This window comes from Pholcus phalangioides, unplaced genomic scaffold, assembly GCF_987345545.1.
Source record: "Pholcus phalangioides strain wild (caught in Gottingen) unplaced genomic scaffold, Ppha-v1.0 ptg000010l_1, whole genome shotgun sequence".
NCBI classification, from domain to species: Eukaryota; Metazoa; Arthropoda; class Arachnida; order Araneae; family Pholcidae; genus Pholcus; species Pholcus phalangioides.
In genome coordinates, this window is record NW_028301603.1 from 17,046,069 (window position 1) to 17,071,686 (window position 25,618).

General features: G+C 39.7%; 2 protein-coding genes across 4 annotated transcripts in view; one reads left to right on the forward strand and one right to left on the reverse strand.

Moving 5' to 3' along the window:
• The window catches only part of LOC149081012 (uncharacterized), a 58,848-nt gene extending 48,296 nt beyond the window's left edge, over positions 1-10,552 (forward strand). Inside the window, exons 21-29 of the mRNA XM_089238283.1 lie at positions 18-108; positions 510-602; positions 2,116-2,272; positions 3,083-3,162; positions 4,492-4,632; positions 8,166-8,289; positions 8,960-9,134; positions 9,238-9,380; positions 10,346-10,552. Coding sequence (XP_089094409.1) covers positions 18-108; positions 510-602; positions 2,116-2,272; positions 3,083-3,162; positions 4,492-4,632; positions 8,166-8,289; positions 8,960-9,134; positions 9,238-9,380; positions 10,346-10,459 — 1,118 coding nt within the window. The 3' untranslated portion in view covers positions 10,460-10,552. The remainder of the gene's footprint in view (positions 1-17; positions 109-509; positions 603-2,115; positions 2,273-3,082; positions 3,163-4,491; positions 4,633-8,165; positions 8,290-8,959; positions 9,135-9,237; positions 9,381-10,345) is intronic.
• A 424-nt stretch (positions 10,553-10,976) lies between these two features.
• Positions 10,977-25,618, reverse strand: part of LOC149081013 (uncharacterized) — a 236,654-nt gene continuing 222,012 nt past the window's right edge. For 2 of the 3 annotated variants that reach the window (XM_089237748.1, XM_089237747.1), the window contains exons 5-15: positions 22,732-22,832; positions 21,189-21,350; positions 20,207-20,300; positions 19,993-20,056; positions 19,048-19,194; positions 18,752-18,906; positions 16,632-16,906; positions 16,451-16,508; positions 16,125-16,339; positions 15,806-16,014; positions 10,977-14,610 (exon numbers count right to left, since the gene is read on the reverse strand). In XM_089237748.1, the coding sequence (XP_089093874.1) occupies positions 14,418-14,610; positions 15,806-16,014; positions 16,125-16,339; positions 16,451-16,508; positions 16,632-16,906; positions 18,752-18,906; positions 19,048-19,194; positions 19,993-20,056; positions 20,207-20,300; positions 21,189-21,350; positions 22,732-22,832 (1,673 nt within the window). In that variant the 3' untranslated portion in view covers positions 10,977-14,417. The remainder of the gene's footprint in view (positions 14,611-15,805; positions 16,015-16,124; positions 16,340-16,450; positions 16,509-16,631; positions 16,907-18,751; positions 18,907-19,047; positions 19,195-19,992; positions 20,057-20,206; positions 20,301-21,188; positions 21,351-22,731; positions 22,833-25,618) is intronic. The other variant, XM_089237746.1, reaches the window with a different exon arrangement.

Sequence of the window (25,618 nt, forward strand, 5' to 3'; positions counted from 1 at the left end):
TTGCAATTTCAACGCAGCTTCCCTCGAAGTCCTGCGCAGAGCTGACAGTCTTGCTTTTGAAGTCATCCCCCACGGAATTCTTGCTGTGGACTCATTCTTCTTGCTCAGGTAAGTAATTGACAATAAATGAGGAACGATTGTTTGGTTTCAATGGGTACTACACCACAATGTATCCGAATAATTCATTATACAGGGTGTCCTGTAAGTGCTAATGAGTCCTTTATCTCATTAATCGTCCGTCGACTTTTCTCCGATTTTTAAATCGGATTATCTCAGTGAATACAGTTAGAGGATAAGAGGACCGTATAAAAATTTAGATTTGTTTGTTTTGTTACACACTGTATTTCACTCTCAAAATTGGTACAGGGTAATTTTTGAACACATTTCGAGCATTTTTCAAATTGGAACTATACCTTTACTACGGACGGTTGATTAAAGGCCCCATTAGCACTTACAGGACACCCTGTATAAGTGGATACTGTATATCTGTTTCTCTATTTATATCAAAGTGGTTTCCTGTTGACGTACCTATTCCTACGTGAAGCTGACAAGAGAGATGGCCAAATATCTTGGGGTCTGTACTATTTCCATCGCTACTGGCGGTAAGTTCCTCTTTGAATGGCATTTTGATAAATGCGTATTTTTTTTCGTGCATGTCTTTTGTACAACAGCAAATTGCTGTCAGCTTAGTATTTATCAATGTATAGCAGTAACTATCAAGAACTTTGTAAAAAGAAAGTTAAGATGGTCAGTACCCTTTTCTCGCAAGCACAAACTGGGTACGACAATCATTCAAGACATTACTTTGTCCTTTTTTTGCAATTCTTGAACGGTGTTCGCGGAGCACTTTTAGTATATAACTTTCATGAGGAGCGCCGTAGGCCCCCCCCCCATTTCTTTTATACTTTTGTTTTTAAATTTGCTGACATATTTCGTTTTCCTAGATTGGCCGAGGAACCCCTGGGACGTCCACACTGAAGTGTGCTCCGCGGAGCATAGGTTGAGAATCGCTGCGCTATGGCGTTTGTGTTTATCAAATTCGAAGTCACTCAACAAACCGTCCGACCCCTCCGCATATTAGCCGGACTTCAGACATTGAATGACCAATTGGCATTGCTGCTTAGTTTTCGAAGAGCCAAGGCTATGGATGTCGGTCGTTAAATTGACTTGAAAATGACTATTTAAAACCAAATTTAGCAGCTTCGGACAACATGTTCGGCAGAATGAGGAAGGAAATTTTTCCCAATGGATTACAATTTACGACTTGAAAACTGTTACAATTACCTTTTATGAAGTACGCGCAGAGCTCGTTTGGCAGCCCCGTGTTCCTTCAAAAGCTTTCCTTCATCGCCTCATTCAAACAGACACCAATTTGTGTTCTTCCACACGCTAATCTGGTGCCATTCTAATACAACCAATACAACAATCTTCCATTTGCCGTTCTTCCAGACACTTAATTTAGCCATAACCAGTTCTGTTCTTCCAGAAAATATTTCAGCCATCACCAGTTTATGTACTTCCAAACAATAATTCAGCCGTCACCAGTTTCTGTTCTTGCAGACAGTAATTCAACCATCAACAGATTGCGTACTTCCAGACAATAACTCATCCAATGAAATTATTATAAGTGCTGACGATTCGTTTGATTCAAAGCAAGTGTGGATTCAAGGTTATGTGTTGGGAAAGGCAAATTACTCTGAGTAAAGGGCGTACGTCGAATACACGTTCTGTATTTCACGGAGCAGAACTATTACTTTCCATTGCATATCCGACTCTTGGAGGGGGGCGATCACTTCCCCCTCGGAATCCGCGCCTGGTTTGAAGTTGGGAACTTCCTTGTGAAGTCTCCTACGCGGAAAGCCTTATGCTACAGAAGTGCCGACATTGAGATTCGAATTGATATGAAGTATATAGAGTAAAACCCCTGTTTGGCGGACACTGGTGGGAGAAAAAAAAAATCCGTCCGTAAAACCGGTATGGCCGTGGAAAGGGGGGGGGGGGTTCTGATTAAAAAGTTAAAAAAACGTAATTATCATTTGGCCGTAAAACTAGGATGACCGTTAAGAGGGGGGGTTTCATTGTATATGCAGTACTCTAATAATCTTTTGCTTGTAGATTGACACCAGTCTACGCAATCGTCCTCGGGTTCGATTACGCCTTGACGAAGTACGTAGGAGAAGGTCCGTTCTGGCCATCGGGAGGCAACGAAGAGGTTTGCAGCGAAACCTGGTGGTGGAACATGTTGTACATCAATAACTTCAATGACAAACAGGTGAGTAAAATGTCGGACAGTAAATACCGTAGTCCGAGATTATTTCTGAACCTAAAGGGGGTGACTTTGCACCACTCTAGTAAAATCATCATTCTACATTACCTAGCGGCTACTCTAATGAATATTTCTAAAGAGTTTCGATTCTGCCCGACAGAAGACGTTATTGGTCAACTCAATTTGTTAAAAGAAAAGAACCCCTACGACATAAACACGTCGGGGGCTACGCACACTCAGCATTCACACATTCCAGCATGTACCGATTCACAGTTAGAAATTCCGCAGAGGAATGAGTACAAGGTGCCTGTTTACAAAAAAATTGTATAAATAATAGTATAAATTAGTATAAAAATACTACTACTACTAAATTATTATTAGTAGTAGTAATAGTAACTCAATTTCAGTCGATTCCTTTTTCACTAATACCGTTATAGCGAAAATCTCGTTTTAACGAAAGTTTTTCTATTCCCCCAGATAATTTTACATAAGAACGATGTAAAAATCTGGAATTCCTTTATAACAAAGTTTCGTTATAACGAAGTGATTTCTCCTGTCTCTTGGAGTTCGTTGTAACGGGATATAACTCATATACATGAATTGAACGATAACGTAGGACAGAATCGAAAGTATTTGGAAATATTCATAACGTTCAGATAACGTTTCAGGAGTTGTGCAAAGTCACTTCTGTAGGTGCAATGTATCCCCGGATTGCGATAGTGCAAAATTTGGACTCCAAATCATTCATGAAATTTATCTATATATATATATATTTATTTTTCGAATTGGAAATTAAATTGATTCTAATATTCGCAGTGTATGGGCTGGAGCTGGTTCTTGGCGAATGACATGCAGTTCTATGTGATCAGTCCTTTCTTCTTGTATCCGCTTTGGAGGTATGTGTATATCATTAAAATCGAGTAGCACATACGCACGCTTGTAATACATCAGATTGTAATTAAACTGAATTTATTGCAGTAAAACCTCTCATTTGCAAACACTCGCGGGGAGAAAAAAAAATTCGTCCGTAAAAGAGGGGGTTCCGGTTGAAACTGTAAAATACACACAGTATTAACAATACTGAAATGGTTGTTTTTTTAATGAACGCAATTCTGACAACATAAGATGCGATTAAAGTCATTAAAGCAAATCAAATATTGCACAGATACGCAATTAAAATTACAAAAGTAATACTGTATTATGCAAAGTTAGCATGTAATGAATCTACATATTTTGGGAAAAACTGATCAATATGTATTTTTGGTGGGTTTTGCTGAGTGTAATTCCAACTCCATCAAAATGTATTTCAAGTTGCGAGACTAAATCAAATATACTTTTCTCGCCATTGTGTTTACAGGAAAATATATTTCATCCGTCCAGTAATTTCGAAACGCCCTAAATAGCTTTTGACACAGCTTCATTGCTCCTCACGCTGTACTTCTTCCGTGAATTTTTAAGATGACTCTGGCATTGCTAATTTCTCAACGATTTAGGATATTTCCATGTGTGGTATGATCTTCTATTCTCACATTATCATCTATAGGAGCATAATCCTCCTCCGATACCGCCATAAATCAATGTATTTGATGTCGTCGATTTTTTTCCCCAATAGTGATAGAGAGCGACGATGTGCAAGAGCTGGCAGCAGCGTGGAATCGTGTGCAAAATATACGAGCACAGACCATAAACACGTGATTTCAGATCCTAAACCGAGACGTCAGAGTTGTCAAATGTTAACAAATTTCATTAAAAAGCAGCCAATACGTGAATCAAATGGTAGAACTTGTACTGCTATCTAGTGAGCATAATTTCAACTAAGATTGCGATTATCGGTGTCCGTATAAGGATTTTAGTCCAAATGGAACGAATGATAAGAACGGTGTCCGTGACTGTTTCTGAGGGTGACCGTTAAGCAGGGGTTTAGAATACATTAATTCAACAGTCTTTTTGCCGGGTTTTTTTTTTTTTTTTTGCCGTAAAACAAGGGTAACCGCATCTGGGGGGGGGGTGAGGGGTGACCGTCCCTCATGAGAGGATTTTACTGTATTTTCCGACTCATTACAATAAGAAACGATCGTTCTCGTAAACTTTATGGTTAAACATTTCGTATCAAAGAACGGTTTGCACGAGTCTTCGTAACTGTAATGAAAACGCAAATTTGTGGAAATGTGTATATACAATGTGTATATTGAACATTGAACGTACATATTCGTTCGGAATTTCAGGAATGCCAAGATTGGTTTGCCAATTGTGAGCGCCGTACTGTTGGGCACGTGGATCTGCGCCATCGCCATCTCTTGGAACTACGATTTCTTCGCGGGTTTTTTCGCCATCTCTCAAATGCACGATCCAGGATTTGCGGGGAGGTAAGTCGGCAAGAAAAATCATTTTTATACATTGCGAATTATAATATGGTTCTCAAAGTGGGGGCTTTCAAGTGAAATATATGGCGGAAGAAAGTATTACTACTTTCAGAATCCAAAAGAGCTGCAAACATTACCATCTTGACTCATGCGCTAATTCCGGCATGGCCTGGGTCTCCTGTCTATGGGGGGAGGGGCTACATGAGGATATCTGATACTATGATTTTCAAGTGTGAGCATGTTACGAAAGATGTTGTTTCCATCTAAGTATGGGGGACGCCGGAATATCACTTTACTGTAGGATCCTTGATATTGAAATGGACATGCCTAGAACCAGGGCCAGAACTAGACGGGGGGAGGGTTAAAAGGGCAACTGCCAGGGTGGCAAACTTAAAAAGTTTAGGACAAAACAAAGCATCATCATAAAATCATTGAATTTCAATAGTGGGGACGATAGAATCATGTTTGTTTGCCCCCCAAAATCTTAGTTACGGCCCTGCACGCTTACAAGAAGAAGGCTCACCGAATTTCAGTCCAGCGTAGGCGCGGTTCAGTTGTTCAGAGTGTCGAGAAATATACAAATACAAATACAACGCCACAACAGGCAAAATGCCCAACGAGTGGCTGATAAAAAGATACCCATAAAAATATGGTTGTCATATGTTTCAAAAATACAGCAACCCAATTAAAAATGCAATTAGACACAAATTATAAACAATATATATACATGATAAAATATTATACAATGCCCATAAGGAATACTTGTGGTTGTCTTATTCTAAGAATGGATAGCTTCTCGATTTACCCCAACATGTTTATCGTATTTCTTTTTAAACGCGTCAATTGTGCTACAATTTACTACCTCCGGGGGTAAGCTATTCCATTTATTAACAACCCTATTGGAGAAAAATTCCCGGCGACACCATAACCTTGCATTGTCCCTCACCAATCGATACTGGTGTCCCCTTGTAAAAGCAGTCGCTTGGCGGTGTTCATGGTCCATCCTATCCATCCCATTGAAAATTTTGAACACTTCGATCATATCTCCTCGACACCTGCGTTCATCATATGCAATTTAGATAAGCAAAACATCTACCATATTTCTTTACTTGGTTCGTTTTATGTATTTTTCGGGTGATTTAAGTCTTTCTCGCTATGTGCGCATGCTAATGCATTACATGACATGCCGTAATATGGAAGTTTGCCAGTCTGTATTATATTCGCAAACCAATGTCATGGCATCGATTCTTCCGAAAAATTCAGCGAGGAAAATTAGTGAATCCTATAGAGCAGAGTTCCCATACTCTTTTCTCTCATCGCCGCCCCCCCCCCCTCCTGCCAACTCAAGTCAATCCATAGGATCCTATGTTATTTCCGTAGCTTCTACCGCTCCCCCACCCCCGGACCATTCCATTGCCCCCTTTTGGAAACGCTGCTGCAGAGAGAGAAGGAGAAAAATGAAAAATATCCACCTTATGTAAATACACCACCACTTACAGAGTAAGAGAAATCAATTCGATACAATAACTCAGGAAATTAAGCGTCATCTATTGTGATTTCAAGCAACAAGCTAATAGATGCATTTCATGGATTTTTTTTTTTGATGACAGCGTGCATGCAGTTGATGGTGTATTGCAAACAGTACATATGAATTTAGATTTTTTTTTTTCAGGAATTAGTATTGCAAGAAAATTGTCTGGGAAGTTTTTAAACGCTAATAGGTATTAAAAGTACTAAATTACATATTATTTTAATTTTAATATAGTTAGCAGTCCTTCTGTTTGGAAAAGCATATGTTGCGTAGACAGCCTGGAGCAGGCATCTAGTAGAACTGAGTGAGTTATCTCTTGACCGCTTTCGTCCCTAGTGTCAGTATCTACCAATAAGTATTTGGACACCTGTGATAGAAAAGAAAAACTAACTTTATTCAGAATCAATAGTTGGTAGAGCCTCCACGAGAGGCAATTACAGCGTGAACCCTCCGGGGCATACTTTCCACAAGTCCTTGTGTGACGGCTAGTGGTATTTTCTTCCACTCGGCTTGGAGAAGACATGTCAGTTCCTTCACCGATTTTGGACGGGTAGGGCACCCCTCAATTCGGCGATCCAACTCGTCCCAGAGGTTCTCGATAGGGTTCAGGTCTGGGCAGGCCAGTCCATTCGATGAACCCCATTGGCACAATACCAAGCCTTGGTATGACAGCTGACATTGTCGTCCTGGAAGTAACAGGGGCCACCCCGTAAAACTGACACAACGTAGGAAGCACATTGTCATACAAAATAGTGCAGTAGGCATCGGCGTTGAGCTTACCATGAATGGAGATCAAGGGCCCCAGTCCATGCCAGGAGAAATACCCCCAGACCATAATTCCACCTCCGCCGAACTTGACTGTTGGCACAATGCATTCTGGCAGGAGACGTTCTCCAGGCAGACCCAGACCCTGCCATCGGAACGGTAGAGGGTGAACCTTGATTCGTCGCTCCAAAGAAACCGTTTCCACTGATCTACGGTCCAATTTCGATGTGCTTTGCACCACATTAATCGAGCAACGCGGTTGGACTTTGTGATCAAAGGCTTATGGGCAGCAGCACGGCCATGAAAACCAATCAGATGTGCTTCCTTACGGATGGTATTCATTGAAACAATACTTCCGGATGCCTGCTGAAACTCCTCGTCGATGAGGGCTATCGGTTGGGTGCGGTTCTTCCGAATTTCTCTGGACAGCACCCGTCGGTCTCTATCTCCCAGTTTCGTTTGTCTGCCGACTCGGGGCAAATTCCGACAATTACAGCTCATCTTCCACTTCTTAATCACATAGGCCACTGTTGATTTTGGGTACTTCAGCTCGCTAGATATGTCCCTTAAGGATCGGTCATTTTCGTGATACCCGATAATTATACCTTTCTCGAAATCAGAGAGCTCCGAACTGCACGGCATCTTGCATGCGACTAATGCCGATGTTTTTTCCTACACGATATATACACGAGTTCCTAGGCGCCCTATTCATTTGTAATTTGGTCAGCTCATTTCTGTGTCAGACTGCAAAATAGAAAAGATATTCGCCTAGAATGTCTAGACTGTTCAGCTTGATGCTCAGTCTTCCACTGAGAGAAAGCGCGTTTTGAAATATCATAGGCTCATTTTCTTTAATGCATTTTCTATAAGTCGAATCTGTTAATTTACATGAAATAGTTCAAAATCTTTTAGAAAGCGAAGTGTAGGAAAAAGATTTCGAGGTGGACATGATTTAATCGGACTCAAGTGAGAGTAATTCTGATGATAATTAGGTGGTATTAAGTTATTCACCGACAGGGTTTAAACTATAGTCACACAATTTTGGGATAGTAGATCGACGTGGATTGGTTAAATTCAGGTTCTTAACCAGTCCGTGTCCAAAAAACTATGCCTAGTTTAAACCCTGTCGGTGAACCACTTTTGCAGCAATGGATCTTGCATACAAGAAAAACGCTCAGAACATATGGGATGACCAGTCACCGGCATTTCTTTAAGTGACAATGAATTTGTTTCTTTGCAGAATGCTGGATTACTTTCAAAAGTTCTACATCAAGCCATATACAAGGATCGGACCTTATCTAGTTGGTGTGATACTTGGTTACTTTCTCTACAAGGGGAAAGATCGCAAAACTCATCTGTCCACGGTGAGTATTCTCATTGATACGCCACTGTATAAAAGCTTGGTCACGAACGCCGTTCAACAACAAAATTGTGAATTAAATAAAAGTAACCAATTTATACGGATTTGATGCTGCTAAAAATGAAAATGATGGCCGAAAAATGGATATAATTAGCTCTAGTTTTCATTCTACAAGTGCCGATTGTGGAGAATTGAAACGCCGTAAAAATGTGTAATACAAAGAAAAATCCGTTCACACGAGAGCAATAACTGAGAGAAGAAAGGTGCTATTATAAAGCCGAAGCCCGTTTTAACGAAAACCGTTATAGTAAAAATCTCGCTTTAACGAAAAAACTTTTTTTTAAACTTTTCCCTCAGGTAAGTTCGCATAGGAACAACGTGAAAATCTGTAATTCCTATATAACGAAATTTCGTTAGTACGAATTAGTATGAATGGTGCGATTCATTAATTTCATTGTCCTCCACCTCCAATTTGAAATACTACAGCTAACGATTTAGAGATATGGTAATGTTATGTTCCCTTATGGTCATAGAAATGTAAATGAACCGATTTGAATGCATTTACAAAGACGTTGTAAACCAACTTTGTAAACTCTGTAAATTTGTTGAACAGTGGAGTCAATGTACCATCTAACGTGCTGTCTGACTGGTTCTTGGCGTTAACTCCATTTCAGACAGTTCAAGCGATCGGCTGGTCCGTCTCAGCTGTGGTATCGTTGACGATTATCTACGCGTTGCACCACGCGGACACCGGTGTCGCTTTCGCAGCCTTCTACAACGCCCTTGCACCTTCGCTATTCACTGCCGCGCTGTCGTGGGTGATTTTCACGTGCGTCACCGAAAATGGAGGTATGAAACTGAATGATTTATCTTTACTGCTTTGAATATTTACTTTTAATACAGCTCTTCGACCAATTAAAACTCGATCTGGATGTATTTAAATTATTCGCAGGTTTCGTGAATAAAATTCTTTCGCATGGAGCGTTCGTGCCACTGAGCCGGTTGACGTACTGTGCGTACCTCGTGCACCCTATCATACTTATGGGCTTCTACCAGTCACTAGACAAGACTTTAACAATGACGTATATCATGACAGTAAGTGAAAAAAAAATTCATACATTCAATATTTTCATGGTTGCATTTGAAAGGTGGTGGGAGGTGTCAGTCATAGACACGGTTCTGACGTGAATACGGTTTTTTTGTGCCTTGAATCGCGTGGTAGGTACTGACATAATGAAATTATGTCTTTCATCGACATTGTACTTGGAATAGCTAACAAACGATACCAATGCCGTCTATTTTCGTAGTGAACACCTCGAGATACAGCGGTAAACAATGTTAGGAAGCAAGGCAGCGGTCTGGTACCCAGACGGGAAGTGATATTGAAACCAGAGTGATATCATTGGATGCACTTTTGCAATGTGCATCTGACAATACCAATGCTTTTGACTTGCGTTGCGTACTTTTGGAGATATAGAGGAAACAATTTGGTGTGAATCAGGCCAACAGCCCTTGCGCCCAGATGGATAGATAGATCCGCTCAAATTCCCGCGAACTGATACAAAGCACCTTACTTCCGTTACCTCAAAAGAAGCAGGGTTGTGTCGGAAAAAGTTAGCAAAGATTTACAGTGGTGGCTCCCCTTGCCCCGTACACGCAAGTATCAAATCACTCGCGCCGTTCTCCCCGTGAAGACAGCTATCAAGTCGATGTAACGTACAATCCATTTCACTGAAAATGGATAGCCGAACTGAATGACTAGGAGAAAGTTAAAAATTCTGAATTATATTTCAAAAATGAGAAAATATGCATGAAAATGACAAAATCGCTGTGCAAAAAAAATATACGCCCCCGCCCCCCCCCCTCTAACCTCCAATTAGAAAGTTGTTGCCCGGTATCTTCTGAGACAAACAAAATTCCAAGTTTTCACCTTTCCAAGAAAACTTGGGAAAGGTCCAACTTAGGTCCGTTAGTTTTTGCTTTTCTTTCATGGTTTTTCTCCAATTTTTGAATTCAAATATCTCAGCGTATCGGTATCGCCTTTTCTTTGTCAATTGCAGACAACGCTGTTCCTGGGTTTCATGGTAATGTCGTACATGGCAGCTTTTGTGACGTCACTGTTGTTCGAAGCACCATTTATGGCCGTAGAGAAGATGTTCATAAAGAGGAATTGACAATATTTAAGAAATTTTTGATACGAAACTGTGATATATATACATGTATAATTGTGATTCGGTTGTTCTTTTGTTGATTAAAATGTTTGAGTGAAAAAACGACTCGTTACCTCACTAAGAATCATAGAAAATAATGAGATTCACTGATGCCCTCACTCCGTGAAGACAGAGTGGCTGGAAGACCCGGGAATAGTTTCGAATAGTTCTCGGAGAGTATAATAAGTTCTAATGCATAATGAACAACATGAAAGACATGGAAACACAAAAAATGCGCAAGATTTTTCATAAGAGCACTTTTTAATACTAAATCTTTTTTTTTTTTTTCATCCTTCGTCATAAAATCAAGACATTGTGATTGAGACATGATCATGATAAACACTCACGCACATACGCACGAAACATACGAAACATAAAAGAAGAAAATATATAAAGTACACGTCATAAATTAGGAAACTAAAAACATGATGTATAAAAAATCATTGATAATAGTAATAATTAATTACACGTCAACTATTTGTTTTGTTTTCAATTGGTCCTGAAATCACGTGAATTTAAAATTCATTGACTAAAATTAACCTCGAAACAGGACTTTGTCGCATCGATATCAAATAATCTCTACATAGTAGCTTTTACACGTTAATTATGCATTACATTTATGTCAACATCAACACGCAGCGTTGCATAGTTCCCATTTGAACGTTACGTTATCAATTTGTCCCGAGGAATTTTCCTACGGCAGTGTTTCCCAAACTGTGTTCCGTGGAACTCGAGGAACGTCTGTTTGATTAAATCATCAGACTAATAAATATGAGTTACTTACCCCCGGACTTGCGAATGTGATTCGCCGTACGGGGGTTTCCCGTAGGGTGCATTTATTTTCTCAATGTAAAATCTCAACTTCAACTAATAAATATATTCAATTACATTTCAAATTGCGAAATTCCAATCTTAAGGTCACTTCGATTTCAGAAAAATAGTTTCACTCCATATTTTGACAAAATTTTATATTGGCAACGCGCTCTCTCTCTGTCTCTCTCTATATATACCTCACATACACGACAACACTATATCACAGCGGTCTACAACCTAATGCCTAGGAGCGACTAATAAGATGTACCAAAGCAAAGTAAGCGTCGTCAACTACTGTTAGTAAAATGACGGCATATCAAATTTATGAAATAGGCTGCCCTCCTTGTAGGAAAAAAAAAATTGCTCGTGAATTTGCGCTTCCGTAGGCAAATAGGGGACCACTGCTGTATCACATAGGCTTTCAATATAGGCAGTAGATAGCTTTCCTACGTGAAAATATTCGAATCTTCTCTCCATTTTATCTCTCTTTCTTGTTAAAAATCATTTGCATATGATTGAACGTTCGGCTAAACCTTAATATCCAAGAAAAATTAAACCCGCGATTGTTATATTATATCTCCTAGTGTCAATATGAATAATAAAACTTAACAAAAATACGTACGATTCATGTAAAACGGCAGTTATTGTCATTAAAAAGCATGTGTCGGTCGGTCGATCATTCACGATTAATCCTAACCAAACGACGTGAATATGGATTTACAATACGACCGGCGTTTGATAAGTAAGATAAATTTCCATGATATATATAGCACAAAAAAATGGTATATGGCTATAGATATGTAGCTTTACCATTTTCGCAGTCGCGAGCACTGCCTGTAACCATCATCAAAAGAAGAGTTACCCTTACGGCAAGCCTGACATGCGAATGCATGAAATCAGGATGACTTCAATCTTTGAATCTAATTTGTACAATGTGTTCAATTGGAACGTTGATCAAGTGCGTGCTTGCGAGCACGAAATCGGACAAGAGCATCGAGCTACGGGTTGATGATGTCTGATATATGCAGCACAATCGTGTTCAGATTATTGCAACTGTAAATAGCACTCTTTAAAATAGGGGTCTTCAACCTTTCAGGTATTATGGGTGAAATTAAAACTTTCATGAAGCCCGCGGACCACCCGGTCATACATACCGTGGTATTCTCGGCTATTAAACCGGGACCCCCCAGATGTATTGAACACTTTTATTTTAATATGAATTTATTTATTTCCTTGAATCTTGACAGTTTCTGGAAGTACTCTTGACAATCAAATTGGAAATGCAAAGGCTTTGTGCAAGATGGGTATCGCGATGGTGGCGATTAATCGATTACAAAGAGGTATTTCAAAAGACAATTTGTCGATATTGGATCATAAAACCCCAATGATTTACGGCAACATACGGATTTACCACTACAATAGAGTACAGTGTTTCTCAACCTGAGGGGCCATATGGCCCTCTGCGTTGTGTGGAGCTCGAAGGTTAATATGTTGAAAAACAAAACAGAATTGATAAAAAAGCAAACACCCCAATTTTTAACCTTACTTATCAAACGACCCTCATATTTTATAAATATTTTCCACGAATTTACGCCTATGGAAATGTCAATGACCATTCTTCTTGGAGAAATGGAATTTCAATGTGATATTCAAGTTCATTTCATGTAAATGGCAGTGTTGGCTCGACGAAAACAAAATATATATAAATAGCGAGTGAACGTCGATGAACACATTAACATGAGTTTAAAAAAAGAAATGAAATTACAATTTTCTGTAAGAAATAATTTTAGTTCTCGCAAACAACACAATTTTTGTTTTTTCGGGCACGAGCCCCATTTCATATGCAAGTAGTTGTGAGAGAAAATGTTAACCCTAAACTCTTCATTACAATTAATTTTTCAAGCACTTGATAGGCACTGATAATTTGCATCGAAGGACACATCAATCAACATACAAGCTTAACATGGAAACATGACGGTATAGGTGGTAAACCCTACACGCATTGACATGATAATATATTAACTCCTCTGAACATTTCTTTTTTTTTCCTTCCTCGATTATAATTTATAATAATAATCCACAAATATAATCATAATCATGTGAAGAAACTGTTTTAATCGAAAAAAAATCCACACAAAAGCTCTAATTTAAATCGAATATTGCTCAAAAGTTAACGCGACACAAAAGATAATGTGCATCCAGAGAAATGTTCAATGTGCAAATACATCGAAGTAATTTTTTGCATTTTGATGAAAAAACAACACACGCACACAATATAATATTTATTTCTTTAACGCATTCGTTCCATCCATTCACACACGTCAGTGACTGCGATGCACATGATAATAATGGGCGGCACATTGACAATGTGTCGGTATATAATAAATTTCATATATTTTATGCAGACTGAGCAGTAATAATGTTCATAATGCCATGAATAATTTTTTTTGTCGGTTTTTTTTTTTAGTTATATCACAAGAAAACACATTCACACACACATGTGCATAAATAAACCATCCTTCCTATCCAGACATGATAATAACATCGTAAAGAGGAAAAAAATATTTAAAAAAATGTGCAACACATGACTGTCGCGTGCCGTTTATATTCTGTAGCTTTTTTTTGGCACAACTGACATTACACACATAATTTCTTTTCTTCTTAATTTATATTTTGTTCAGCTATACATAGAATGAAGGGAGGTATAAGCGAATAATACACAGAAAAATAAAACACGCGCGCGCGTGTGTGTGTGAGTGTCTCGTGCAACACTGGACACATGATTCGAAACGAAATAAGTGGAAGGATCAGCTGAGACACATCGACGGCGACTGTATTCACTCTGTTTCATTGATGATAATGTCACACATAGAGTAAACACACACGCGCACACCAAACGAAATTGTCACATGGTCCTTATAAAGCATTTGATGTCGGTCGCGACATGCGTTCACACACACACACTAGCAGTAAGCTGTGCCTGAGACTTCACGTATTACATGCTTTGAAAAAATGGCTGATGAAAGATGACAATGGAAATAATGCGCAATAAAGAAGTAGTGTTTGGGGGGGAGCGACGAAAAATAAGAAATATGTATATATATATCTACTATTTTGGCTTGCGGATGTACCGTAGTACGAGATAACCTAAACTTCTGAAGACCACTAGAAATCCTATTAAAATGACTGTGTTCGCCCATATCGGTAGCGGGTGACCTTGTTGCGTGATGACGTCGGATATGGGAATGAAAGTGACGTTGCCTGTCCTGCATACTTCGAACAGAGAATTCGAAGGCGCACACCTGCACAAAAAACGAACGCGGCACGCAATTAGTATTTCTCCAACACATAAAACACACGGATACAAACTCGAGAAAAATATCGTGAAATCAGTTTACGTGCAAAAAATAGATGAATGATATTGAAACAAACAGACACAATTTCTGCAATTCGTATGAGTTACCCAATATCGAAAAAATTTTCTTTAGGGAAAGCAATCTTTGCAACATTTAAATGCATGGAAAGCAATCTGTGTGCCTTGCAAAATTCGCGCATAATTACAACAGGCAAAATAGGCCTGCCGAATTGTTTGCTTCTGGATTCGGAAACTCGATGTCAGCGCATAACGCACACAAGGTGCATAGCCAACAGCTGGCACCATGGGTGGAGATACGGGGGGGGGGGGGGAATGCAGCATCAAAGGTGAAGTCGACTGATCTAATGCATATATGTATAGATGAATCGACATCATCATCATCTTGCCCCCCCCCCCAGACTTCCAAGTCTATCACCGCCTATGGCTGGCACCGCAACTTACTGGGCAAAACCATCTATGTGTACCTAATATTTTGTCGTATCTGTATAATATCAATATCTAATATCAAATAATATCAAACCTTTTCACTTGGAAAATAGGGAAATGAAAAATATGATTTGGGACCTTCTCTTGAATTCTCGGGAAAAAAAAACAAAAATTCCTTTTAATTTGTTCTATATTACTCATATATATATATATATATATTTGTGATAAATTAATGTTTATATTTTAAACTGGCTAGACATATAAGCATGGCCATAACTCCCAATAATATAATTCTTAAATCTGTAATTTTGTGAAAGCCATCGCCATCTATGGACGTAAGTGCGAAACAAGTCGGTAACTTCAAGTTCAATAGTTTTCCAATAGATGGCAGCAAACTATCGAAAATTCTGACTTTTTCCCGGCCTTTTTCTCTGTTTGACATACTAGTAAATACACTAAATCCTCTCTTTTACCGACAACGGCAACAAAAAATAATTCGTTTATAAAAGGGGGGGGGGGGTGACCGTTATTCAGGGGTTTGAAATGCATACTTTTATTATACAAGAGCAAATTAGTATTCGGCCGTAACAGAGTGATGCCCGCATCTGGAAGATTGGGAACCCATTTATTTTGTCAGAGAGAGAGAAAGGGGTATAAATTCCATGTCAAGTCAAATTAATATAGATGTGCATTACCTTATTGGCGGCCCTCCACCAAATTCTACGATCTGCATGTTCTGAAAGGCGTAATGTACCATGGACAGGTACTGCAACCATTGCAACCACGATGGCAGTGACGATGCATAGTATCCTCCGAAAAGCATAGTCGACAGAGAGTACAGGGCCGAAACTGTAACCGACACTTGCAGGTCGATACAGGAAGCTCCTACGAAAAGCCCCACGCTCTGCAAGGAGACAATAACGCAATTCAGAATATTTCCAACGTCAGACAACATTCGAACATGAACGAACGATATTTTTTGGTTTGTTTCTGGAGAAATAGAATTATACTCACCTGTGCAACTACTGTGCTGAGCAAAAGGAAGCCCCACAGGCTGAGGAATGTTTGAACGTTGTAAAAGCCCAACATGGGGTAGGATATGACATGAAAAACTGTTGGCAGTGTTATCACGAGAGGTAGCTCGCCGAGCATCTTCGCCATGTAATACGCCGACAACCTGTATGCACCAGACGCTCGTTCCTTGTTGATGACCTCTCTCTCCGGGGGAACTATTAAACGATACAACGCGGTTATATTAGACCTTTCTCAACACAACAACAACTTCCTTACAAGTGAACAGTAACGAAATAGAAGAACATTAATGCTTATAGAGTATTTACATGATATTAGGGCACCAAACAGAGCAAACAGCATCCAATACGTTGTACCAAAGAACATCTGAGTAAGAAAAACAGAAATTTATTATTTGTGACGGAGGAAAAACTGATGCTTTTCATTCACGTGAAGTCGAAATAATATCTCAGTCATGTTCGTATCATGTTAAATCTCACAGTTTCTTACCCATCCTCTTATATCAGCTAATGATGACTCGACCCTGGGTATCTGGAACCAGATGAGACCGCAGATGATACCTAGACCGACGGTTTGTACCCAGTTGAGCTTGGAGAGCATCCTCGACCGGGCCTCCATGAAGTTCCTCTGGGTGAGCACAGATAGTTGCGTCCAGAACGACGTCGGCCATTTGACTTCTTCTTCGAGGTCTTCTTCGCTGCTGAAGGTCGAACTGGCCGCCTCCGACCACGAAGACCTGCCAGAGTCGTCATCGTCCCTGGACTCTGTATTTTCAAGGGCGAGAAAAACATACCAACGACATTAAATGAGTAGCGTTTCGTTTGGTATTCGTTTATAGACACATTCACGTGATCACGAACGTGTCCGAGTAAACAGTGTTATGCATCAGGGCTGGACAAATCTATTGCCCGAGATGCCTGGGGCATGTAAAAACTTTGACGGGCAGGTATTTTTTTTTCCAGCTATATACGACCCGAGCATGTAAAAAAAATTTAACTCTCATTTTTAATTTTTTTCATCAGCAAAGATGCAAGTGTTCCTATACACATGCATAAAATTCCACAGAATTCGTTGAGCAGTCATGATGAAACATACAGTCCGTATATGGTGATCTAATTTTACGGCCCCTAATACAGTGGCTCTCAATACTATTGTCAGCCGCGGCTCCGTTGCCCAATTCATGGTTCATTGCAGCTCCTCTGAATAGTTTGATAGATATATTTTTCCGTAAAAGAACCATTTCAAAGCGTAAACAAGGCACACAAATCAACGCCCCCCGAAAAAGGTTGGTGACGCCCCTCGTAGCCGCGACGCACGATTTGAGAAACATGCATAAATGTTTTGAGGCCCCGAGGATCTCAAATCAGGATTGGGACTCCAAACCAGGATTTTCCCACAGGCCTTTCGCTGTAGTCAATATAAGGGATTCATATCGGGCCCCCGGGCTGGAGCCCTGTCAGTTCCCCTCCGATGTGAGGGTCATGGGTACAGGTGCACACTTGTTCAAGTGCAGTTCTGTATAGTGAATCGGAACCAAGGTTGGTTTTTTCCCTTTTCTGTTGTGATTTACGATATTATTACACGCCCTCTTAGAGCATGAGCCCTCGTAATAATTAAATCTAGTTGTTTCTAAGTATGGAAACTGGTTGGTAAATATTTCTATTCAGCCTGGCGCATTCTATAATTTTTGTGTATCTTTTAAAATTTCGATATCTTATAAGAATCTTTTTCCAATTTTTGAAGTACTGTGTAAATCCAGTGCAACCATATTTATCAATATTTTTCGGCCATCGATTCGGGCATCTATTATATCAAGGCACGTGCCCGATTGGGAATTTAAAATTTCTCGAATTTGTTCAGCCCTGCTATATATCTACACAAAGAAAGACACGAGTACATTGAGGCCGGGCGCACACCGGTTAGACACGACTAGACAAGACAGCTTTAGACAAGCTTGTCATTGTTGTTCACGGTGATTGTGATTTGTTTGGCGCAACTCACACCAATTGAAACGGTGCGCCATGAAAATCAATGTAAACAAGAATGACTAAGCTTGTCTAACCAGTATGAGCCCGACACTCTTATTTAAAGGAATACATGAATCCTGTGATATCACTTCATTTTATCTAAGTCTTATCAACACATCCAAGTATAAATCAACATCGATCAACTTTCAATCAAAATACTGTATAAGTTAGATTGTACTCATATAAAACATGTGACTTAGTGATTATGATTTAAACACTGAATCTAATCACGAAAATGATCTGAACATGGTGGTTACTTGCGAAACAACACGTCACGATCTAAGCACGGGCTTTACAAAAAATGCACGGCTCGTGTCACATCCCAAAAGCACAGGACAAATTTTGTCTTCGAAATGTCTCACTAACACTCTCCTTCCACTTCGACATTAAGGGCAAAGGAAGGTTCCTTAGTGGAACGTGGACACATAAATTGGGCTGCAGGGGAAAAAAAATGCAAACAGAAAGCTTGAAATCTATCGATGAAAATATCGATGTGCAGAAAAATGAATATTTTTGAATACAGTATTTAACTTTATGTTTTGCTTCACTTTAAACTGTGCTCGCGAAAGAGAAGCGACTCACCAACTTTACTGTAGACTGTTGGCATCTTTTTGTCCGGATTGATCATCACCCTCAGTTCAACGGGTTGGTTGTGATCGGGACTGTCTTTGGAAAGATTCCACACCAGAGGATGGGTACAGCTCTCGTGGGGCACCGTATCACAATCGTCAGAATGTCTGCGAATCGCAGTTTCGTAGAAGAAGAAAAAAGTTAAGGCAGTGATTCATATTAATGGTCATGTTACGGCAATGCAATGAAATCGATACTTTCATTGCACAAAATAAGAACAGTTTAAGGAATGATGAAATCCACGTTACCTGTTATTCAGGGCTGGCCACATCTGCTGATGACACTGGGAACATTCAACCGATTCCGTGCTCTCCTCGTACGGCGGACTCGTCTCGATCACGACTGACGGACAATAGAAATCTTCCAGCAGTTCCTTTGGGTAATCCGGGTCTTTCCTGATTGCGAAAAAATATTTATAAAACACACACACATATATGTGACAGTTCATTTACAACACACGATATAACATTGGCAGATCCTCAAAATCCCTCCCCCCGATCCCGGCATAAATCCTATCTCGTGTACACTATGTGATCATTAATATTCCTTCACACTCCAGAAAATTAGTACATCTGATCAGTGACTATGTGGCTGTTTCTCCTGGTACGCTCTCGGCTACTTCGACGATATCGTCATATTGCGATATTTTGTGCTACTCTTCCATGTCAACGAGAAGCAACAAATAAGCCATTGTCAGGCACATGTGAGGGGAGCTTATCTTCAAAAAGGGAACATTTTCACTTTTATTCGAAATTCATTTTCAGGCGGTTGCTGAATCTTTGGGATGAGCTCTGTCAGATATTGCAACAGTTTTCATTCAAACGGGAATATTTTTGCTAGAAATTAAAATGTAAGTCGTTTCTACCAAAGGGGGGGGGGATATATCCACCTTGTTAATTCATTTCGGTATTTTTCGTTCAAAAGTGAACATAACAAAGCGGTTGTCCTACTGGACTTGAGCTTTTTTTTTCAAACGGCACATTTTTTAGAAGCGCTTTCAAAGTCGAATTTTACAGTAGAACCTCTCGATAACGGACACTCAAGGGACCAAAACTTTTGTCCGCTAACGGGTAGTAAAATGCATCAAGTCCCGTCAACGTAATTTAAAAAAAATGTCCGCTAGCGGGAGTATCCATTAGGAGAGATGCAAGAATGGTACGTGTTACCCCGATTTAGGCATTCCGAAAACTTACTTTTGCTCTTGAGCAGCAGCAATAACTTTCTCTTGAACTTCTGGGCTCTTTTTTACTTGTTCCACTGAAAGAGAAATAATTACATATTATTCGTCCCTTTTATGATTGAGAAACACTCAAAACAAATTGAAAATTTTAAATTAATTGCAAATTTGAAATTTTTTCACAAGAACACATTTGAACGAGGTGTTATAATCATTATTTCGAAGCTCACTTATAAAGTCTGCGGGGTTGTAGTGCGGGGCGATTTCCATCCCTAGGTTACTGAAGAAATCCACGACTTTTTTAGCATCACCAAAATACGCCACCTGGAATAAAATAATCAATTTATTACACATCGTATTGCAAATTGTTTAAATTCGATAAATTTCGAAAAAAAATTGAAATATAGAAATTGCACGCTGGCTTTTCCGTTTACACTCATCTACGTTATTTTCAAAAATTCACTCGGAGAGCGATCAAGGTTGCCAGACGTCTCATATCCCAAAGAAACGTCCCAGTGTTTGCATGTCAATTTTTAAAGTAAGAATCGACTGGGTTTCACCCTACTATTAGACACTGATAACCACCAAGATGTACAGTAATTTGATACAATGTACAAAAGAGATATACAAGATTTTTACATTACCACCACTACCTTCGGTGGTTCCAGATAGTTCCATTTTCACTACGTTAGTTACTATCGGAGGCACGAGAATAGTCTGTAGTAAAAACAATCCCGTCCCTGGAGAATAACCAATCCAAAAAAAAAAAAGCTACCACATTTTCCTACATTCAGTAGGAATAATTGTAGAAACACTAAACTAAAAAATGCTTTTCCCGGACCTCCTGAAATCTCTCCTGGTTAAGAAACTCTGCGGTAGATGAAGGAATCTCAACAAAAATAAGAGTCATCTGGTGGGAGGATATCCACCAGATGACTGATTTTTGTTCATTTTTGTTCTAGCACGTAAAACTTACATTTTGTTGCGATACAAGAATTATTACCTTAACAGTTTTCCAAAAAAAAAAAAAAAACTGAAGACGGAAACCGCGAATACCGAGGGTCGACGACTGCACTAATTAGAAATATCTGTAGTTATAAGTGTATAATTGATATAGGAAGAACAGCAGGAACTGGATTCTTTAAACAGACAGACCGCAAAGGTCAAAACATGAAACGGTATCGACTGAGCGGACGTGTCGGGACTACTCACCTGGCCATTGCACAACAGTAACAGCCTATCGAACATGTAGAAAATCTGACTGGAGGGTTGATGCACCGTGACGACCAGTGACTTGTTCTCCTTAGCAGCGAGCCTCTTCAGAGACACCATCAGGGAGTGAGCCGTGCACGAGTCCAATCCCGACGTCGGTTCCTGTTACAAACACACAAAATATTAAATCCCACGAAATGATATAGGCACTTAATCGTGTTCACAGAACATGAAAAATATATTTCTTTTTGGATTCGAAGCATTAATTCGTTTACTATATGAACTGTCTTTGCGGTGTCCAAATTAGGTGTCTAAACTATCTAAGTGGTAGTTTTGACTACCACTAAGATAGTCATGACACTTTGACAGCTCAGAGCATAACTTTAAGTGCAGATACCCTTGTATGATTTAGGTTTTCATGGCGGTCTTAATTTCAGTTTAGCCTGGCCGTTCTCGGTTTGAAAATTTGGCACCTGAACAGTTCAAGTCATAATTTGTGATAGGAATGGGTAGGTCTTGAGTTAAGCAACCCCACAGTGAAGTACAGAGTTGGGCGTGTGCGACAGCTATGGTAGCACCGGGCCCGTGGTTAGACTCCGCACTTACAAGGGTAATAAAAATGAAAAAAAAAATACAGACATCAAAAACATTGGTGAACAAGGTGTCTGAGGTTCAAATGTTTGATTCTGGAATTTTCATGAATTCTGAATTTTCATCAATTCTGGGATATTTTTCTCTCATTAATTCTGGAGTATTTTTCTCTCATCAATTCTGGGATATTTTTCTCTCATTAATTCTGGAGTATTTTTCTCTCATTAATTCTGGAGTATTTTTCTCTCACTAATTCTGGAGTATTTTTCTCTCATTAATTCTGGAGTATTTTTCTCTCATTAATTCTGGAGTATTTTTCTTTCATTAATTTCAATCTTCATTAATTCTGAATTTATCAGATCATTAGGCACTAATTTTCGTTATTTCTTTCATCAATTCAAAATTATCTTCATTTCTGAATTTTCATTGGGTACCAAAATTTTCATTAAAATATTTTTGTGTTGATTTACAGTTAACAGTGTCTATAACTTGTTGTGTGAATGGATCTTTGGATTCCCCTTCCCCAATAAAATATATAAAATCGGGGCTAAAGTGCCCTGGAATTATTTTCGCACCGTGCCTCACGTCTGATGATGGTAGCCCGGATTCAAAGTAAGCAGCTACGAATCACCCCGTATATCAACGGTGCTCATAGTTTTGGAAACGAGTCGCGGTCTACTTGAGTGATCTAGAACTGTGCCGCGGGCCAATTGAGCGATCTATAAATATGTCACGGGCCGCTTGAGTGGTCTGAAATTGTGCTGCGGGCACTCAAAAGATCGGTGAATACGCTGTAGGTCCTTAAGCGATCTGGGAATGTGCAGGTCAGTTAATTTTTACAAAATTTTGGGTTTGAGGTCGAAGGTTTTCATCAGACGACTCAGAGGGCCATATGAGGGCCACGGGTTGAGCATGTGTGTGTATTCTTTATATAAACCTTAATGAAACTTACGTCCAGAAGCATCAGAGCTGGGTTCTGTAGGAGTTCGCAGCCAATGTTGGCCCGTTTCTTTTCGCCACCAGACAGTCCGCGTTTCATCATATCACCTATAACTGAATTTAGTGGGAAAAGGAGGTTATATGATATGCATGTCTCTCGTACATCAAAAATAATAATAATACCACGAGTAATGATAAAATGTAATGCTTTCTACTCGTCACTTATAAGTAACGATCGCGCTTAATTGGATCAGAAATTGCTTTATTATCGCTACGATTCCCCTTTTTTTTAAGTACAAGGACGTTCCTCTGCTCCACAAATGTCTGATCTTGGCTTAAGCCGATTCATTGCCTAACAAACTAGGCCACTCAGTTTTCATCAACGACGTTATAAAGCGATGATTATGATGATATGTTTCCATTTTACGATACATAACCACCGCTGCCTTTTTTTTTCTGTCGGTGGGAGGAGCAAAGGATTATTTCGACGACAGCAAGGTCGTCGACGTCTTAAAATGTGGTTGTATGAAAGGAGAACTCCCTCTCTCTGTGTGTGTCTGAAGTGACTGCGATGGGAACCATATCGTTACGCCACTGCCACGCCAAAGACTCATCCATTGCCCCGAGACCGTAAAGAGAAATAACAATGAATGGATTGATAGAGCATAGGCTCGTCTCGAAGTGCTAATCAAGATGTTGGAGATTGGCCCGTCTCGCTCCGGATCTTTACCAGGCCAATCTCAGGATGATGCTCGGCAAGTGTTTTATATCCGGGATATAATCAAGGGCTCTCTGAAATCCTATCCACCTATTATCGTTTTTTTTTACCCGAGTTCCATAATCTTTTTTCCCGTTGTAAAATTGAATGCAGTCGGACTCCGCTTATTCGGATAACACGATTCCAAAGCACATTATATCCGATTATGCGGGGAACAATTTAATTGTCATTTTACAGCGTTAGTATAGTTTTCATACTGAAAACTGATGAAGGATCAATATTAATAAAACTTCTCGAATAAATCCCACATCAAAAATGGGATGAAAATTACATTTAATTACAATAACCACAATACCCGAGAATTTTATTTTTCATTACGAAAGTTAGCGCCCCCTAGTGGTTCAACGGAGAACAGAAACAAAATAAATGTACGTATTGACGACAACTTGAATGCTTGGAAGCCAGTACCTACAATCAAATGTACTTTTTTTTATATAATCTCAACGTATCGACATATTTACAATTAATTCCAAACATTTCATTCAATGAAAACATTATGCGTATAGTGATTGATGTGTATTAACAGTTTACGTGTGAAGAGTAATATCCGATCAAGCGGGGAAAAGTCGCTGGAATTATCATATTAAGATATGACTACATTACAGGTACATACTGTGTAATGCTTCTTATGTGTATAGGCTGCTATCTGCCATCAGTTTTTCCAGCTATAAATGAAGTGCAATGATTCAATAATTGTACCGCTGTAAGAGGCCTGTTGCTCTCTGTGGCGAGACTTTTTGAAGGGGGAGACCGGCTCACATTCGCGCCTCGAAGCTGTAAAACCGTAAAAAATCAGTCGACTATCAAGCAGTGTCGTGGAAGAGCATCATGACCGTGCCCAGGTGGGCCCCATGATGCTCTTAAGACGGCCGTGCCACCTACTGCCGTCGACAGGGTTCGAGAAGCAAATAAAATACTGTAGGTACCCAGGGTAGTCCCTTTTAATCGCATTTTGTACCCCCCCCCCTCGACCAAGTAAATGTTCGTCTGTAAACATGGTCTTCAAAACCTGACGGCATACTCCGATTCAGGACGAACTAAGGCCGGAAAAGTGAAAGGATCACTTTAGGAGAAACGCGAAGAAATATTTTTGAGAATGAAACCGATCATTCTATTCAATTTTCTGACCACCGCTGAACGCAGTTCAGAAAGCCTAAGCCGCTCATCAATAAGAATACCCAGATCGGTGATCCCAGTTGCAACCGGAATAACAACACCATTCAACTCGTAAGTGGAACGTGGGTTGTTCGAACGAAAATGGACGACCATGCACTTTTCAAAGCTAAAAGACATGCTCCACTCATTTTCCCACTCTGAAATCCTGCTTAGGTTGATATGTGGTATCTCTCCCTATCACTTTGATTAGCTTCCCTCATTAGCTTCACGTCATCTGCGAATTTGCTAACAATAACATCGATACCCTGGTCCATAAAAAGTGAAAAAAGTATAGGTCCGAGGACACTTCCTTGAGGAACTCCACTTGTGACGTCTGTCCAATCAGAGTATTCCCGCAAGTTGTCCCCTCGTGTAAAAACATTTCAACAGTTTGCCATGTTGGACCCGATTGAGAGTGTCCTGGAAGTGACGTAACGAAAAACCCCCAACGAATCAAAAATTTCATTTTTTACATAGTCCCTCATCCTATAGCTAGTCACCAGAAAAAACCTAGATACGCCTAATTTTTCTTCTGCTTTTCCAATCTATAAAGCCCTATCTATCGTCCCACCTCTTTTCTTGAAGCATGTGAAAAGATTGTGAAGGCAAAAAAAAAGGCTTTCCTGTATTACTTTGTAACTGCTTCTTTGAGAGCCCCCCACTTTTTTTTTGCCGACCTTGACCTCCACAGGTTTGACGAGACAAGAGGGGAGGTAGAAAAATGCATAAGAAATACTACTTCAAGGAGTTAAGAAAAAAATAATGTCTCCTCCATTTCCCCTACCGAAATAACCCCCTACACACATATTTCCATCACACACACAAAAAAAAAACCCCATTCCAGTTTCATATTGTTACCTAATACCTTTCTTTCCTCCCCTGGTTGACTTTGTGTGGTATCAATTTCATTGCGGGGGGACAAATGCCCCCCCCCTTTTTTTTATTCGCAATGGGCGGGGTTCCCTTC